At 44.0% G+C, this 15231-nt stretch overlaps 1 protein-coding gene across 1 annotated transcript in view; it reads left to right on the top strand.

Annotated features, from left to right (window-relative positions):
• The window catches only part of irak3 (interleukin-1 receptor-associated kinase 3), a 51921-nt gene that overhangs the window by 15331 nt on the left and 21359 nt on the right, over nt 1-15231 (top strand). The window contains exons 6-7 of the mRNA XM_084330418.1: nt 8499-8563; nt 12691-12805. Of these exons, the coding sequence (XP_084186544.1) occupies nt 8499-8563; nt 12691-12805 (180 nt within the window). The remainder of the gene's footprint in view (nt 1-8498; nt 8564-12690; nt 12806-15231) is intronic.

A 15231-nucleotide genomic window follows, 5' to 3' on the forward strand; every position in this document is an offset into this window, starting at 1 on the left:
CCACGCAAGCAACAGTCTATCCCACGTCTAGAGCTCTGCGCAGCCCTAGCCGGAGCGCACCTAGCCACGCTCATCCAACGTGAGCTCACCATACCGGTGTCTAGAACAATCCTGTGGTCAGATTCCACGACGGTACTCGCCTGGATCAAATCGGACTCATGCAAGTACAAAGTCTTCGTGGGAGTCAGAGTCACCGAGATTCAAGACTTAACCGAAGAGTTAACCGGAGAAACAGAGTGGCGCTACGTTGATACAAAACAGAACCCAGCTGACGTCATCACCCGGGGGATGCCCCTGGATGACCTCACCCGTCGCAATGTCTACAGTGACGGCCCCGCATTCCTAAGACTCCCGGAAGGACAGTGGCCCATGCCTATCCCGAGGGAAGCAAGTCCAGAGGAGGTGGAAATTAAGAAGTCTGTGTTCTGTGGATTGAGCACCGTAGCCTCCACCGACCCTAACATAAACGATTGCACGTCCATAGAGAGTGCACAACAAAGAACATTCCTGCGGTACCACCCGGAGTGCAAGTCCCCCGCTGATATGTCAGCAGCTAACTACGAGGAAGCAGAATTGCTTCTACTGCAGCGAGCCCAGAGAGACTCGTTCCCCGATGAATTGGCCTGTCTACAGGGAGGAAAGCCCGTCCCATCCGACAGCAGATTAATTCATCTAGCCCCCGAGAGCGACGCTCATACCCTCATCAGAGTGGGTGGTCGCCTACGCAGAGCCCCCAATCTACCGGATGACATTAAATACCCGATCGTATTGAACAGCCGACACAAGGTCACAGAGCTGATTATAAAGAAATACGATGAGGATGTACATCACGCAGGAGCAGAAAGAGTCTTCGCGGAAATCAGACGTCGTTACTGGATCCTACAAGGAAGAGAGGCGGTACGACACTTCCAGCGAACATGTTTAGACTGCCGCAATTGGCGCGCGCAGCCCAGCATACCAAGGATGGCTGACCTTCCTCCATGTCGCCTCAGAATCGGTGACAAGCCATTCCACTCAACGGGTATGGACTGCTTTGGCCCGCTGCACATAAAGAAAGGAAGAGGAACCGAGAAGCGGTGGGGTATTGTATTCAAATGCATGACCACCAGAGCGATACACATCGAGCTTCTCCCGACCATGAGCACAGACTCATTCCTTATGGCCTTCCGTAGATTCACATCACGGAAGGGAAGACCGTCTACCCTATTGTCCGATCATGGGACAAACTTCAAAGGCGGCGAAAGAGAGCTGAGAGAGAGCTTCCAAGCTATGGGCCCAGAACTTAAGACCCACCTCGCTCCAGCACAGGTTGATTTCCAATTCAACCCCCCAAACGCACCCCACTTCGGTGGCACTTGGGAACGAGAAGTGCGCTCCATAAAGACAGCCCTGTACGCAGTACTTGGGGCCCAGACTGTGGCGGAAGAAGTCCTAATGACAGTCCTCACGGAGATTGAGGGAGTACTTAACTCGAAGCCCCTCGGATATGTCTCCAGTGATGTGGCGGATATCGACCCAGTTACCCCCAACACACTCCTGATGGGGCGGCTAGATCCTGCATTACCACAGACAATGTACCGGCCTGAAGAAGCGAACGGCCGACGAATGTGGAGGTACAGCCAAGTATTAGCCGACAAGTTTTAGAACAGTTTCCTACTGCACTACCTACCGTCTCTACAGACCCGCCAGAAGTGGGTAAAGGAGAGAGACAATTTGACAGAAGGAACAGTCGTCATGATTATTGATCAATCCCTGCCCAGAGCTATGTGGCCGGCCGGCCGCGTAAGCAAAGTGATCACCGGTGCCGACGGCAAGGTCCGAGCAGCTGAAGTGCTCGTCCAGGGTCGCACTTACACCCGTCCCGTGGCAAGGCTCATAGAACTGCCTCGACTCCCAGACACAATCGATGATGACCATGACCCTACAACCCTATGACTTTGTGAAGTTGACTGACCCCTACAGCAAACCCTTATGTGTAAATAGACAACGCGATTAATCTGTCTCTGTTTAACTGATTAGGTCTGGGACCTATTCAGGGGGTGGCTGTTGTGAAGGGCCAGATTAAACCGAATATATATATTTATTTATATATATATATTTAATTGTATTTGTATATTCTCTAATATTCCCTGATATCCCTTGTATATTCCTTGTACAATATGCATTGAATATCCATTCTAGCCTACTGAACATCCCATAATAGTCTCCATTCTACTATTGGTCGAGACCTTGGTGCCAGGCTGCCATACCCCTCAGACCCAGTTCAAACGTACCGCTCGACATGTACGAACAAGTCCTAGTTCCGCGTAGGAATTTGGCTACCGCACCACTAATGGGACTATTTGTTCATAGTGCGTATATATACTGCGCTACTAAAGTAGGACTTTCTTTTTCAGTCCAGTTTCTTACCCTCCAATAGAGTCACAGACGTAAAGCCTCCCCGCGACGCCACGTGTGGGAGTAAGGCCAAGTTCGCCTACCATCGGTATTGAGACATCGTGTATATTAATATTTGAATAGTCATATTTGGCACTATATCGTCGAGTTGGACGTAGTCTATTAAGCTAATAATAGTCTGTTAATATATAGTGCTTCGTGCGGTGAGAATACTACCGTAGTCAGTACCCCATCGTTTCGGGCAGAGAACTGGCTGCTTACCCAGGGTGGTTGACCCTATGTGAAGCTGCACCCGAGGAGCCCCAGAGCCGACGAGCGAGTGGACCTGTATACCGGATTATTCTACCGACGACAGCCCGCCTTCCCAGGCACGGATTATGCTTTGGATACTTTGATTATTCCATGGATAAAGACCCCCGACACTGCCGTGTGTTGGAACCCCCCCCCCCTGGAGAGGACGCAAGGTGAGGAGACGCTCTGCAAGACGAGGTCTCTTCACGTCTCTCCCCCGTGGACCGGAGAGAGCCGGCCCACAAAGAGTCCACCTGCTTTCATCTGTGGTCCAAGGATCGCCGGCGCATTGAACGGCACTACAGTGGGTTCACCTGGGATACCCTTGGCCGGACGAGGCAGCTGGATTCTACCCCCCCCCCCCCTCCTACTCCTGTCGGCTTACAAGCGACCGGATTAACCCCCTCTAGTGTATCCAGCCTATAATCATTAAAGTATCATTGCTGTTATTCCTTAACTATTCCAGGTCGTATATTTACCACCTGCGCCTTCAGAGATTGGACATTCTCTATTGATATACCGACGAATACTCCTTGCCATAAAAGTGCATACTATTTCAATTCATAAATGTAATTAAGTGATTAAGTGTTTATTCTACACACCATCGCTGTGTAGGAAATAAAGACCTGTTTCTAATTCGTACATTTGTGTTGGATCCGTTTCATCTACGTGAGAGTGTTCATGATAATATATTTATGCCGTGTACTGGGTGGCCGAATATTAAGTACAAAGGTAGTGGTAGTAAGTATCATATCTAGTAATACAGTCAGGGAATTGTACCCCTCAGTTACAATCACACTACCCCCCTTAGATCCTATCCGCGCTGAGCAGGCGTCCCGACCGAACTGTAGGAGTCGCTGTTTACAATGACCCGGACCCACCCCGCCAGCTTTCCCACCCTCTAATACAGCCAATTGTATTAGTGTGAACGGCCAGCCAAGCTGGTGACAACGCCGGAGCTGTGAGCTGGGCGAATCCAGCGTCTCCGGTGTTGGTGACGAACGCAATCTCCGCTACGCCACCTGACCGCCTATTGTGTATAGTTTATAACGTTAATATTGTTTTTTACATGATGTTAGTAGCTAGCTAGCTTGCTAGCCAGCATTCCCGAAACTCTAACATGCCCCGATTTAAAATGTTTCTCTCCTCTTTGTATACGTTTGTCCACAAACTAAGTATTCTGCCATGGAACTTATGGACACGACAGTAGTAGTAGTTATAAGGTTTTTGAGCTTGTAACGTTAACGTTAGCTAGCTAGCTTGGTACTATGACCCGTGACGGGGATAAGGCGACAGCCTAACAGACCAATAGCATAGCGTACTGAACAACAGGCTGCCTAGTGGTAAATGTAGTTCTTTTTTTACGACAAATTAAAAACCTTTGTTTCAACCAAAAATGCTTAAACAATCATGTTAGTGGTAGAAGGGAACTCATTTTGTGCAAAAATGGAAAGCTTGCCCTTGCCGATGTTCATGCGGCAGAATTGTTACAATAGCCGATAATCCATTTTCCCAATGATAAATCCCTATACGAGTGGAACAACCAGTGACGTCAGACTACACCTCCCTATATCGGCCAATAATATCGGTAGGCCGATAATATCGGACACCCCTACTACTTATACATCTGCAAGTTCAAGTTCAAGTTTCTTTATTAGTTGTCATACAGAAGTACAGAATACTTTTATACAAAATGCTTCTTTCTGTTACGCTCCAGAGACTGTGCTAGGCAAAAATAGATACGTATAAAATAAGTATAGCAAGTATAAAATAGAAGTAAAGTACGTAGACAAGTGTTCAGTATATACATATATACAATGCTCAATGTAGAGTAGAAGTAACTGAGTTACCATACAATATACTATACAGTGCAAAGCAGAAGTGGGATGAGGTACAATTTAGGTACAATTTACAGTAAGGTGTAATGAGGTATGGGTTGTAGTGCAAATTCTTTACCAATAAATATAAAGTGTGCTTAGGTGTTCTAAAGTGGTTAAAGTGGGTGCTGCAGTGAGTTGTTTGTTTAAAGTGAGTGTGTGCGTGTGGATGTGTGTGCTGTGAGTGCATTTGATGGTTGTTACATAGTGTTATTGTTTGTTGAGCATCCTGATGGCCTGGGCCCTGTTTCTTGTACCTGGTTCAACTAAGTCGATCAAGATGTCATTATCCAGCTTCAGTTAACCCGATGTTCGAAGCCGGGATTTTCCTGTTCCTCGAAGGTGGATTCAGTCTCGTTAACTCAAGCCAGACTTGCGACTCAGGCTAAATGCGCGCGGCCGCTTCAGGCGAAAAGCCAGCACGTATCGATGGCAGAGATCCTGATTCTCTAACGGCATTGATTGATTAATTGATTTAAAACTTTATTGACAGATTGCAATACGGCTCAATCGCCTCGCCGACAAGTTAAATGCGTTATCTATAGGCAAATTTTAAGTCCCTCATTACCTCAATCAATCAGATTATATTTCTTTAAACTTGCCTGCTGGATTGAATAATCAAATGAGATCTTGCTAGCGAAAATAATTAGTTAAACTTATACAGAATTACGATACGGCTCTCTTACCCATTGATTGATGTATAGTCGATCTTTAACTTATCTCCAATGTGGTCTAACGGGTTGTTGTTTTGACTATCACGCAGACGACCGGGGTTCGAGACCCTAGTCTTTTCCTTCTTTTTGCAATATAGGAATAATTCAATTTGGTGCACGTTGAGAGCTATATAAAGAATGACATCCTCAATGCATGTAGATTTATAATATTTTAACTTAAAACCAGGCTACTTTGGCGTATAATCATTAATATTATATTCAAAAAAAATCATATTGGAAACACCGGGTTTTGAACCCCGGTCGCTGGGTTGGCAGGCTTGAGCACTACCGCTGCACCACTGTGCCAGATGGGATAAATTCATTGTTTATACATTAATGAACGAGAGACCCGTGTTTAGAATATCCTTTGTTTTGAATGAAGTTTATCTCTTTATCCTCATTCATTAATGTGACGTCAACGGCTCATTCAATTTCTCAAATCCGTCAAACAGCGCATCTCATCAGACATCTTAATCCCAGTTACAATTAAAATAACCACATAATGTGTACATCGCACGAGCGAGCGCCACGGTATATATAACGTGCATTATTTAGGACAAAGTGAATTTAGTATCAGCATTTTGGGTCTATTTTACATTTCAAAAGCCCCCTCTGGAAGAATGGAGCACAAAAACGTAATTCAGAATGGTATAATGCAGATCGTAGACTGTGGGAATAGTTTCAGGAAACGGGCTGTCACTTCTTTGCGGGGGCGTGGCGATGGTTCAGGCTAACTTGAACTTAAACTCTGCTTTCGACCAGGCTCAAACTTTTGGATCTGTTGTCATGGTGATTTGGAAAATCCACGTACGGGGAACCGGAAAGTCCGGCTAACTCAGTTATCCAGTTAAAGTTATCCGGCTAACTCAGTTATCCAGGTACAAGGAACGGGGCCCTGGAGATAGAAGCTTCTTCTGAGTCTCTATGTGCTTGCTATGAGACTCCGGTATCGCTTGCCTGACCGCAGCAGTTCAAAGAGGCAGTTGTTTGGGTGGCTGGAGTTTTTGATAATTCTCTTAGCCTTGCCCATGCACCGCTTGTTGTAAATGCCCTGGAGAGTGGGAAGCCCCCCTCCAATTGTGTGTTCGGCTGAACGGGCCACTCTCTGTAGTCTGCTACGGTCTTGTGCGGTGATATTCCCAAACCAGGAGGTGATATTGCCAGTCAGGATGCTCTCTATTGTGCATGAGTAGAAGTTCTTAAGGATCTTCTGACTGACTTGGAACTTCCTTAGGCGCCTGAGGAAGTAGAGGCGTTGCCGTGCCTTCTTCACAACACTGTCAATGTGTGTGGTCCATGTCAAGTCCTCGGATATGTGGACTCCGAGGTACTTAAAACTGTTCACTCTCTCAACCGGTGCCCCGTCGATGCTGAGGGGGCTGTAGTCCCTGACCCCCGACCTCCTAAAGTCCACAATCATCTCCTTTGTTTTGCTGACGTTCAGTTGCCTGCTCTCACCACCTGGGGTCTGCCTGTCAGGAAGTCCAAGACCCACTGGCAGAGGTCATAGTTCAAGCCCAGGTCCCTGAGCTTGGCTATGAGTTTGGAGGGGACTATGGTATTGAATGCTGAGCTGTAGTCGATGAACAGTATACTCACATAGTTCCCCTGCCTCTTGTCCAGGTGTGATGCTGCTGTGTGCAGCACATGGGCTATGGCATCCTCCGTGGACCTGTTTGGGCGGTATGCAAATTGCAGGGGGTCCAGGTTGATGGGGAGGGAGGAGCAGATGTATATAAGCCATGCAACTCTGCATGATAGCATATACAATAATGCTGTATATACCGTATATATATATATATATATATATATATATATATATATATATATATCTGTACTTACATTACATTTTTACATTTAGTCATTTAACTGACGCTTTTATCCAAAGTGACTTGCAAGTTCTGTACGACAAGTCATCAGGAAGGGTACAACTCTATCAGCTGAGTAACAATGTTCATCAAAGTGTTGTGTGCTACAGTGTAGGTTAGTTTATCAGGACAAGTGCATGACAGTAAGGTTAGTTAGGGTTACATTTTTTTATTTTATTTTATTTTATTATATATTTTATTTTTTACTTACCTGCCCATAATCCTTTTACATATCTGTAGATACTATCTCTATATCTGTACATATCCCTAACCTACTCTTACTAGTTACACTGCAGGCCAGTACGACTTACTACCATAGCGTCTTTATACCTGTATCACTGTACATATTAATACTACAACTCTGTACATACACCTGATTAGCACTATTACTCAATAGTACTAATTTGTAAATGTTGTACCCAGTTTAATCACCAGTACATTGTATATTACTATTGCACTTTACATTTGCACTCTGTTTGGATGCCAAACTTATTTTTACTGTACTGTAGGCTAATTGTGCTGTATAATGACAATACAAGACATTTGAATCTAATTAGATTAGATTAAAATTAGGGATGCTCGATATTGGCTTTTTTACCTATACCGATATTGTCCAACTCTTAATTTCCGATACCGATATCAACCGATACCGATATATGCAGGGTCCCCCCCTGCACAATATATCTCTTGTTGTGGAATTAACACAACATTATGCATACTTTTGACAATAAATAAAATCAGAATTTGTTCTTACTTGCTTGCCTGGGTAAATAAAGGTTATAGAAATGTTTTTTGAAAACAGATACCGATATTTTCCGATATCACATTTTAATGCCGATATCGGCCGATAATATCGGTAGGCCGATAATATCGGACATCCCTAATTAAAATGTATTGTCATCATCCATCACTTGTGCAAATGAGCCACTGTGATGAACCTCTGGAAATGGTGGAACCTGACAGGTGTTTGGTCATCATGTGGGGCGGCGTGGCTCAGGGGTAGCGCGGGGTGTCCAATGATCGAAGGGTTGGTGGTTCGAATCCCGCTCAAGCCCATGTCCATCCCATTGCCGTTGTGTCCTTGGGCAAGACACTTAACCTACTTGCCTCGTATGAATGTGTATGCATGTGAATGAATGTTGGTGGTGGTCGGAGGGGCCGTAGGCGATGATTATTCGCCACGCTTCCGTGAGTCTGCCTCAGGGCAGCTCTGGCTGCAATTGTAGCTTACCACCACCGGTATGACTGTGTATGAACGAATAATGGACTCTGTGAAGCGCTCTGAGTCAGAGAAGAGCGCTATATAAATCCAATCCATTATTATTATTATTATTATTATCATCCTTTTTTAGGTGCACAAGGACTCCTGGAAGAAACACTGGGATCTGTTCAGGAGAGAGATGGAAGTCCATCACCTGTACGTATGAGACCCTCCCCACCATAGATATATAACACTTGATGGCTTAACCGTGCTGCTGGCCAACGGAGACCAATGTTGCCACATCAATCAGATTTATTTATATAGCACATTTAACATGACACGTGTCAACCAAAGTGCTGTACAGAGGGTAGATGGCGGCCATCTTGCGAGGGTGGAGCACACCCACTCATAACATGCATGTCTATGGTGCATGTACTATTGAAGTAACCATAGCTTGCTAAATTTTCAACCGTTTGGTTTGTTAAAAACATCAGAGATATAGTCATCATACTGCATACTTATAATGGACTTTGATATGAAAAAAAGATGATATAAAAATAATTCTTCCAATCAAGAATCATAGCCACGTTAATAATGTTTGTAATAAACCAAACCGTTTGTAAATCAGTCAAGATTTCAGTGAGTTAAGAGTATTTTTGTTTGTGCAGATCATCACCTTAACACATTCATGGCCATTGGGGCCCGTCTAATCCCACTCTATGAGGCCAGCTTTTCATTACAAGTTCTCACTGTGCGTGAGGTTGTTTGTAGAGATAAATCTATATTTTATATTATTGCTATGTGTCCATTGTCATTGTCAATTGACAGTATAAACCTTCCCTTCAATATGCCATAAAGAATTTTTTTTTCATAAATACGTTCCCATTTTATAGCGTCGTGAATATGAACTATATACCGCAATGTTCTGGGGTCATTCCTGCAAAGCTAGTTATCGGCCCTACACAAGCTAGAGTTAAAAGTCTAAATGCATATGATCGTATCATGGTCCACCATGAATGCATGAAAGGGGGGGGGGGGGTCGTTTCTGATTATTGCAACATCATACGCTGACCGGGTGGATGGCTATGAGAACAAGGCCCGATCAGGCTGTAATTGACGTCAAATCGCTCTTACCTGTGGCCGGTTGGATTCCAAAAAGAATTTCTCAGTTATTTGATCGCCATCTGGTAGATCGATATGTCCATTGGCTGATGCTATATTCCTTTACTGCATACTGAATTCGGCGTCGCAAAAAGTATTCCAGGCGATCTGGTAAAGCCATAGCTTCAGGCTAACCCGGAATGAAAAAAAAGTGACAACAGGGAAAACTGCATTATCGAGACAGCACCAATACCAGGATCTGGCCGGTACTGCACTTTCGGAGTCCCGATATGCCGTTTCCAGCCAACATACAGCTCTGTGACATTGAGTAGGATATTAAAATGGAATAAAAGCAAAACCGAGTGGTAACACGTATATATACGTGGTTGGCCGTTTAACACTTTGTGCGCCAACAACGAGTATACTCGTTATTGCCCGCCAATCGTTGTGCGCCAACAACGAGGGAACTTGTTTTTGGGATCAATATTTCATTTTTTCGCCATGGCATTCATAATTCATCCAGCCTCCCTCCGGGACGCAGCTGGACCCTGGTCTGATATTGCAACGCCTCAATACCGCCCCCTGGGGGATTTCGGGCGAGTTACACTCCACGCCAAACCGGAAGTGGCGCATCGGGGAAATTCCTCCGCCAGAGATATATTGTAACGTGGGTCTAGATACATACACTCGAGTGCATTGGGATCGCTTTCGAAACGCAATAATCAATATGATTTCGGCCTTTATTGCGTCATACAAACGGGAAATGGATCTAGCAGATCGACGTCAAATAATTGGAATATTTTTCCTCCAGTCTCATCGGCGAACGGTAAGAGGAATCTAACGTTATTTTCAGCTCGATTGTCCATTTCTTTGTTTGCAATCAGTCTGATCAACGTATCAACCCATACTAAATAAAGCCGTTACTGACGATCAAGGAATTATAAACGACCCCCCCCCCCCTTTCCTTCACGCATGATGAAGCATAATGTATACCGATCATATACATTTGAATTTTTTAATATAGCGTGTATAGGAAAGAAACGCCAATCGATAATCTATCATATGCGTCGGGGCCTATAACTCGCATTTTAGGAATTACTGCAGAAAACTCTAAAAACATACTTATATTCACGACGGTATTAACACGACAATGTATGAATGAAAAAATATAACGTTCCCACATCCGGAACAATAGATACCCGATGTTGAATGGGCCATAGTAATGTCGATATAACTATAATATTTAAAAAGTTATAGCCCTGCAAAGAAGGTAAACATCTCCATAGGCTTACAGCGCTGGCAGACTGGGCCCAAAGATGGGTACAATGCATGGCGGCCAATGTGTTAAGGATGACGCCCAATAACGTATATATACATGGTTGGCCACGAAACGGACCTTAAAGCAGTAGTCCACTCAAGCAAGATGGCCGCCGGTGAACTACGCGGGAGACTCCGCCTTGAGCCATCTAGTGTTTATATATCTATGCTCCCCACCACCTCAGTGTACAGTGCATACGTGTTTCATTCAGCCATTCATACACAATGTCGTATTCCTGAGATACTTCGTCTTCATGAAATTACCAGAAACAACCTTATTTTCAGATCAATAACCATTCATTATATGATATTAATATAATAATAATTATAATATTATATTGGGTCATTATTTAATTATTTAAAAGATTATATTTTATAATAATAATAAAAAGTATATGACCCAAATGCTTCAAATCTTCGATTGCTGCCATGGTAATTAATCAATGCATAAATCAAGATTTGAATGCTTCGTGTGTTTTTTCATTTTACCCAAAAGTCATGAAACTCACTCTGCCCGTAGACGATAGAGATGCACTGATAACATGTTTTAACAGTGATTCCGAGTACCACACCTTTAACCCTTTCACTGCCGCACTACCAAACGGTTAACCCTTTTCACTGCGACAATACACAGAAGATTAACCCTTTCACTGCCACACGACAGCCGGTTAACCTTCTATCGTGTGGCAGTGAAAGGGTTAAGTATCGGTCCGTACCTTTAATTGAATAGTATAGACTGAGTTTGGGGTCGTCGAATGAGGTACTTTTAGTTGTCCCAAGGTCTAGGCTAAAGACTAAAGGTCAGTTAGAGCACTGAGGTCATGGAATGAGGTACTTTTAGATGTCCCAAGGTCTAGGCTAAAGACTAAAGGCGACCAAGCTTTTGCGGTGGCTGCCCCCAAGTTGTGGAATAGTCTGCCACAGCCACTACAAATTCGGTCTGCCCAGACGCTAGAGACTTTTAAGTCATGGCTGGAAACTCACTTGTTTTCATTGGCTTTTTGAGTCTTGCTTTGATTGATTGATGGAAAACATTATTAACAGATTGCAGAATGGGTACAATACAGTACGGCTCAATACACACAATTGTTAAGGGGATGCAGACCAGAGAAAGACTTTTGTCTTGTTTACATCAGGGTCCCCCATTTTCAATTCATCGTAACATTTATACTGTTAAGCCATACATCCCTGGTCCTGTTGTGACTAAAATGGCAAATGGCTGCATTTATATAGCGCTTTTATCCAAAGATCATTCAAGATATGATCCATTTTTCTTCATTAGAGAGATGTTCAGTAGAAAGCTATCTTTAGCACAAATTAATGGAAGTGGATACGGATCACTAGCCTGGCTGTTGACCAAGGGCTGTCAATGGGCTCTGTTTTTTGTGGTCAAATCTTTTTTATTTCAATTTTTAAACATGAAACAACACAACTCACAACACAATAATACATAAAGAGACATCCAAAAACATCAACTAACAACAATGATTAGACAATAAATTAGACAGATTATACATTTAACACCCCAAGCCCCCTCCCTCACCAACCATCGCAGCCACTCAATGGGCTCTGTTGATGAGTCGGATGGTTCTGGCTATGGAGAGGAGACATTTGGGTCGAAATGGGAAAATGGGTTGAATAAAATGTTTAAAAAAAAAGGTTAACAACACAACAAATTGGGATGTTAAAAATTCTAACTTGATGTTACATTATAAACAAGGGAGAAAAGCCCACAAGTCACATTGTTGTGTTATTTTTGTTAGTTAGTTTGTTTGTAAATGATAAAACTGAATACAAAAATATTTTAAGTTTAAAAGAAAAAAGGTATTACATTTTGGCTTAACGGGCTGGACAGCAGTGATACATGTAGTTAACTTTTCTGTTTTCGTTGTTGTCCACCCACACCCACCAACCAACACCACCAGATACCAGCATCCAAACATCTTAGAGTTGTTGGGTTGCTTCTCCGATGAGAGCCGATACTGTCTGGTCTACCCTTACCTTCCGAACGGATCCCTGTCTCATCAACTACACAACCAGGTGAGCTGTATTTCACTACCAAAGGGTTAACCCTTTCACAGCCACACGACAGAAGGTTAGCCCTTTCGCCACCACCCTACAGAAGGTTAGCCCTTTCACTACCACACAGTGCTACAGACCGTCTGTAGTGTGGTAGTGAAAGGTTAACCTTCTGTAGTGTGGTAGTGAACGGTTAACCTTCTGTAGTGTGGTAGTAAAAGGGTTAAAAGGTAAATGGTGCATTTATATAACGGCTTTTATCCAAAGCGCTTTACAATTTGTTCCTCACACTTGACCCGTTCACTCACACATTCACACACCGACGGCAGAGTCGAAAACCTGCACATCGGGAGCAATTACGGGGGTTAAGTGTCTTGCTCAAGGACACTTCGACGCGCTGACCGGGAATCGAACCAGGAACCTTCTCATTACCAGACGAGCGTTCTACCTCCTGAGCCACTGTCGCCCCCATATTATACTACAACTCTGTACATACATCTGATTAGCACTACACTCAGTATTACTAATTTGTATATTTTGTACCCAGTTTAACCACCTGTACATTGTATATTACTATTGCACTATTGCACTCTGGTTGGATGTCAAACTTCTTTTCGTTGTACTGTACTTGTGCATTCAATACATTTGAATCTAATCAAATCTAATTTCAACTCGTAAGACACTGAGGTTATCCTCGGTTTCAGGGACGACAGAGACAGTTTTATCAGCAATTGCATACATATAGGCACAATGAATAAGAATAAACAATAAAGAATCAGCTAAGACGGTTACAAGTCGACACACAGTGGTCGCAGATCATACTTTTAAATGCAGCAAAAGGAGGAAGAACCTTCAGCTTCGGAGTCAGTTGGAGGGCATTCCAGGGGTTGGAAGCATCAAAGGAAAAAGCTAGTTTTTCCAGAGGCAGGTTGACGGTGCAAAACCTAGCTTTACTGAAGAAAAACTAAGCACAGAAGGATAGAAAAATGTGAACTTAGAAGATGAGGAATAACCGCCGGGCGGTCAGGTGGCGTAGTGGAGATTGCGTTCGTCACCAAACGCCGGAGATGCTGGATTCGCCTGTTCGAATCCAGCTCACAGCTCCGGCGTTGTCACCAGCTTGGCTGGCCGTTCACACTAATACAATTGGCTGTATTAGAGGGTGGGAAAGCTGGCGGGGTGGGTCCGGGTCGTTGTAAACAGCGACTCCTACAGTTCGGTCGGGGCGCCTGCTCAGCGCGGATAGGATCTAAGGGGGGGTAGTGTGATCCTTCCACACGTTACACCCTCTCAGTGAGAGTCCGCGCTGCCAGGTGAAAAGAAGCGGTTGATTGGCTGGACGTGTGTCGGAGGAAGCACGTGATAGCCTCCACTCTCCCAGACAGACTGTGGGGGGTAAGTGCGCAGCGACCAGGAAGGGGATTGGGTATTGGCATAACGACTAACATTGGGATGGGAGAAAATCTGAGGAAAAAGGAGGGGGGAAAAGATCAAAAAATTAAATAAGAAGATGAGGAATAACCTACAAACTGGTAACAGAGAAACAACTCACACAAAACGGGAAGGAACCAACTGAAACAGGAACAGAGGAGACAGAAATAGTACTTTCACTACGATCCGACATTGACTAAATAGGGACTATGGTTTTGTGTAGGCTACTGTATACTGTATGCCTATCAGTGTTGGGCAAGGTACTCAGGAAGTGTAATTACTTACTTATTACTGATTACTCCTTTAAAAAGTAATCAAAATGACTGGTTGATCTGACCTGGCACTAGAAAGGTCAGATCAACTCCATCAGAGTAACTTAAACGGAGAACAGAGCGTTGGAGATCCAGCGACGTATCAATCACTCCATTCTGATTGACAAGCTAAAAGCAATTGGTTTTGATAGTTTATCAGTGAGCTGGATGCAATCCTACCTGGAGGGGAGAGAACAGATGGTGGAGGTAAACGGTACTCTATCCCCCCCCCCCCCTCACAGTGAGCTGTGGTGTTCCACAAGGAAGCATACTAGGACCGCTACTGTTCCTAATATATGCAAATGACATGTCGTCAGCCTGTGACTGCAACTTGTTCCTGTTTGCGGACGACTCAGCCCTGCTGGTCTCTGACAAGAACAAGTTGCAGGTTGAAAAAACCCTCAGCTTGGAACTAGGCAAAATCTGCATATGGCTCGCTGATAACAAACTATCATTACACATGGGCAAAACAGAGTCCATTCTCTTCGGTTCAAATAACAAACTCCGCAAGACCGACGGCTTCTCAGTTACAGTGGGTGACAATATTGTCACAAGGAAAGATGAAATTACCTACCTGGGTTCCATCTAGAGGCAAATCTTTCCTGTGACAAAATGGCATCCAATGTAATAAAAAAAAGTCAACCAACGAACTAGATTCTTGTACCGGATCTCCTCTGTGGTAAACAAGAATACCCTGAAGACTCT

The sequence above is a fragment of the Notolepis coatsorum genome (assembly GCF_963971535.1).
Source record: "Notolepis coatsorum genome assembly, chromosome: 15".
Taxonomy (NCBI): domain Eukaryota; kingdom Metazoa; phylum Chordata; class Actinopteri; order Aulopiformes; family Paralepididae; genus Notolepis; species Notolepis coatsorum.